The sequence below is a fragment of the Propithecus coquereli genome, unplaced genomic scaffold, assembly GCF_000956105.1.
Source record: "Propithecus coquereli isolate 6110/MARCELLA unplaced genomic scaffold, Pcoq_1.0 Scaffold238, whole genome shotgun sequence".
Taxonomy (NCBI): Eukaryota; Metazoa; Chordata; class Mammalia; order Primates; family Indriidae; genus Propithecus; species Propithecus coquereli.
In genome coordinates, this window is record NW_012147930.1 from 1,053,985 (window position 1) to 1,058,405 (window position 4,421).

General features: G+C 46.9%; 1 protein-coding gene across 1 annotated transcript in view; it reads left to right on the plus strand.

Moving 5' to 3' along the window:
* The window catches only part of MYOM2 (myomesin 2), a 68,449-nt gene that overhangs the window by 39,230 nt on the left and 24,798 nt on the right, over positions 1-4,421 (plus strand). Inside the window, exons 23-26 of the mRNA XM_012645867.1 lie at positions 242-286; positions 822-958; positions 3,399-3,543; positions 3,657-3,716. Coding sequence (XP_012501321.1) covers positions 242-286; positions 822-958; positions 3,399-3,543; positions 3,657-3,716 — 387 coding nt within the window. The remainder of the gene's footprint in view (positions 1-241; positions 287-821; positions 959-3,398; positions 3,544-3,656; positions 3,717-4,421) is intronic.

The window sequence follows — 4,421 nt, forward strand, 5'->3', positions numbered from 1 at the left end:
CGAGCTCCCAGCTGTCCCTGCAGGAAGTGGGGTCTTCACCTGATTTGCAGGCAGCTCGCAATTTATTGGAGCATTGAAGGTCTCCTTTCTGACCTTTTCACTTTCAGTTCAAATTTCTTTCATGTCCTCAAATGAAATCTCGGTGGGGTGGAATCTTTGCTCTTTGTGCAGCCTTGCTGTTGTCTACAAACTCCTGAACATACAGGTCAAAGCCAGTTAACATATTTTTTCTTAATTTCAGAGCTTGAGCGTTTGATGCTATTGAGCAATGAAGTCAAGAATCCCAGTAAGTAAGCTCTGGCCCTGAGTGGGACCGCAGCCCCGTGGGGCACGTTCGTTAGCATAGGAGCCCTGGATGGAGCAGCCCCGGGGGAAGGGCGGCTTCATCTCACCCTCCCTGCTTACAGGGCTGGTTACCTCTTGTTTTAAAACAAATGGTAGTTTATATTGTAGCTTGTAGAAACTTGCATTGCCGAAAGAGTGTTTTTAATTTGGGGTTTTGTATAGCTGTTCCTAATTCAAGTGAGATGTCTATCCAATGAAATCTTCGCTTGTTGGATTGCGCTGAGTATGGAAAGAATTCAGGCATCTTCAATCATTGAAAATCCAGAAAGCAAACAGGCAGCACGAGGCTTTAAATGCAGCAGCAGGCTAGCTGGAGTTTTATTTTTTTATTTTTAGTTTCCATAATCTAATACTCCAGGGTTTCACATTCTCAGAAAATTCAATAACTGGGATTGATATTTTCCTACGACATGCGGCTATTCTTTCTCACCAGGGTCCATGCATTATTGGCTTGCTTATTTCTTTTCTTCCTGTAGCGATTCCTCTGAAATCGGAATTAGCTTATGAGATTTTCGATAAAGGCCAGGTTCGCTTCTGGCTGCAGGCCGAGCACCTATCGCCAGACGCCAGCTACCGATTCATCATTAACGACAGAGAAGTCTCTGACAGCGAGGTGAGTGCCGGCGTGAGTGATCTCTGGCTTCGAGGGAGCCAGTTTTGTTTTGTTTGGTCCGTTGCCTAAGTTGACATTCTGTGCTTGTTTCTATCCCTTCTTGAGCTGCAAAGATCGGGGGGTGGAAGGTTGACAAGATGAATGGAGACAATTGATTCTTGCAAGAGCTCCGAGATGCGGTCGGGCTCAGATCAGATATCAGCAGTCTTCCACATCCAAGCTTGCTGGAATCAAATAGTGACAGATTATGTTTAGAGACTCTGAGCTCGCTTCTATGGAAAGGTTCAGGTTACATGGGGGGAAAATATCGTGGATGGATCAGTTCATCTATTCTCGATAACGGTTTTGAAGGCGTGTGTTTTCTGCCCTATCACAAGGAACGCCTCCCTGTGTCCCCCGCCCCTGCCAGCTCCCCAGGGAAGACACGGGCTGGGACGTAAGTTTCTGCAACTTCCCTGACCGTTTCGGCTGCCCTCGTGGAGTGGGCTGCTGATCTGGACAAAGAAGCAGGGCACCCATCAAAAGTGTGTGTCCTGCCGTGGTACAAACACTTTGGTCCTTGCTCTGCTTTTAGCTGCACACTGTGAGTCTTACGATGGTAGCAGGTGCACCTTTTCTGGCTGTGGGGTATTTCAGTGATTGCATTTAGATGCATTTCCTCTTGTCTAGTTATAGCACACCTGGGGACCCAGTTACAGGACGGCCTATGTGAGGGGGTTTTTCTTTACTGTTCAGTGGTGGGGTCAGGGGTCTCTTGAACCCCCCCATCTTAACCCAGTGTGTAGTGGCATCGATATGCTTAGCTATCCTACTGAGTGCTAAATGCTGCATTCATTGGTTCATCGCACAGACGCTAAGCAAAGCCGTGTGAGGCAGGAATCTCTCATTCCTCGGGGCAGCCCCCGTGCGATTTCTCTAGGCTGGACCCGAATCCTCGGCGCAGACTTTGCGTCTGGTGGGTATTTGCTAAAGCTTGGTTGGTTGGAGGGATGCCTGTCAGATGGAAATCTCGCACAGACGAGGACCTCACGCAGCCAACCTTTCCTGTGAGAATCACGACATACTTTACGACTCCTACAAATGGGAGAGTTGGCTAAAAAGCAGAAAATATGTAGCTTCTTTCAGGCTGCCAAAAAACCAATGGTGTGGTATTGTCTACGGGAGAGTACTGTCTGATCGAGGTAACTGGAGAAATTTTCTTCGAGCAGAGATCACACTATGAAACGAAATGGAATTTAGTGTCATTGGCTTTATTTGCAGAATGCCTTTTGATTAACGTTTCCTGGCCGCCGTACAGAGCTTGCTTTAAAAATGGGTGTCGTTGCTGCCTGGCTAATCTTTTGGAATGTGGCTGCACTATTTCACGTCTTTAATTAGCAATCCACAAGTGACTTTGACGTGTGAAGATTGATGCTGTTTTGTGAAAGTCACGTAAAAGCCTGTATTTACGGCTCTCGTAAAATCATTGAACTTCATCTTGCTGCATAATGGCCATAGCAAGGAGCCTAATTATTTCCTAAAACCCGCCCAGACACTGCGGTGCGGTAGCTGAGAACACGGGAAAGGCGACTGTCTTGTTGAGAATCATACCTTTTAGTTTCTCAGAGCTCATTAGAGTAAGTTCCTACCCTTCTCCGCTTACAGGTGTTTGCTGTGAGCTTAACGTCATACAAATAAGGGCCGTGCATTTGTCTAACCAACTTGAAATTACCCTTGGTATTCAAAAGTAAATACTCAAAACCGTAAAGAAATCCAAGGACCCAAGGGAGGGCATGTTCACTGGGCTCTTGTATGCCCACCCCTGCTTGTGCACTGCCCAGAGCTCCTTTAGTCTCCGAGGACGGGGACAGTGTCCTGTGATTGACACCATCGCTGGGGCGAGGGCCAGAGCGCAGGTCCCCTGCATCCGCTGCCTGAGGACGAGCCCTGCATTTGGAAGCGGCCTGGCCGCCTCCGGGGCTCTGCCTAACGTCAGACCCTGCACTGTCCAAGGGTGGCCTGAGATACAGACCATTGTCACTGTCCTTGGAGTGAGGACAGCTACAGCGTGAGGCTCACCCCATTGCTGCTGTCCGCGTGGGCTTCCATCATAGCTGGCCACGTGTTATGTTATTTTCTCCTGGGGATTTTAACATTTCACATTAGAAGCACCTTCTTGGGTAACGTGCAGCGTTTCTGCTGAGCCGGTACCTGGAGCAGTTTGCACTTTGGGGGCTCCCCACGCGGAGCCAGGGCTTTGCCACTGGATGGAAGCTGGTACCCCGCCCGAGCTTGGTCCTTGGTTCGCCCAGCGGTTTCGTCGATAAAATGTCATTTTGTGTTTCTTTGTGTCGCCATCCCTTAAGATATAATAGTCGACGCAGCTGTGAAACGTGGAGAGTGGAAACGGGGAGGGATTTTGGAATTCACTGTGGAATTCTGTTTCCCTGCTGGCTCCCAGGCACACAGAATTAAATGCGACAAGGCCACGGGCATTATCGAGATGGTGATGGATCGATTCACCATCGAGAACGAGGGTACCTACACGGTGCAGATTCACGACGGGAAAGCCAAGAGCCAGTCTTCGCTGGTTCTCATCGGGGACGGTATGCCGTGCTGGACGCTTCCACGTGTCCGTGAAAAATAACTCAAATTCTCTGGGCGGGGGAGAAGCAACCATGTTTCACGTCTTTTCTTTTCTCTTAAATATCAAATTCAGCATTCAGGACCGTCCTAGACGAGGCTGAGTTTCAAAGAAAAGAATTTCTCAGGAAACAAGGTGAGTAGCTGACTGGCTGTCCCACCACCGGCACAGAACGAAGACGTGTGATTTGAGTATTTGTCTAGTGCAGAGCCGACGTGACGCCCAGTGACCCTGCAGGCATCTTAGGTGATCAGGGAATCAGGTCATTTCTGAGCTGTGGAAATTTGGGTACTTTTCTGCTTTGCTCTTTAATGTGCTCTGTCTGTATTTTTTTCCTGCTTCTACCTTTAAAAGCCCCAGATATAATGATAATAATCTTCACATTTCCTGCTGTGGTCCTTGTCAAGGGAATGGTCCCTGTGACCACACTCCGTTGACCGAAAAAAAAAAAAAAATCAGAAGATGGGTCATGAGGTACAAGATCAAGATATTAGTTTTTGTTATTTTTAGTTATTTTTATTTCTAATAGTCAAAAACATTTTATTTCACTCATTTTCACATGGTGAACTTTTTTTTACCAACCTCGTAGAATGTATTTATATGAAAGAAATCAACACATACTTTCTAAACCCGCTTTGCATTTTTATGTTGAATAGGAAAGCGGTGTTATTAGCATATGGCTGACCTCCGCACTCATTTCAAACAAAAATGGTCGATATTTTGGGAAAACATTCACAAATCCATTTTTGCATTGGAATGCTCTATAAATAAGTGTTGACAGAATTGCCAGGTTTTTACCTAAAAAGCTGTCTTTGACCTCATCTCTATTCTCTTATTTTA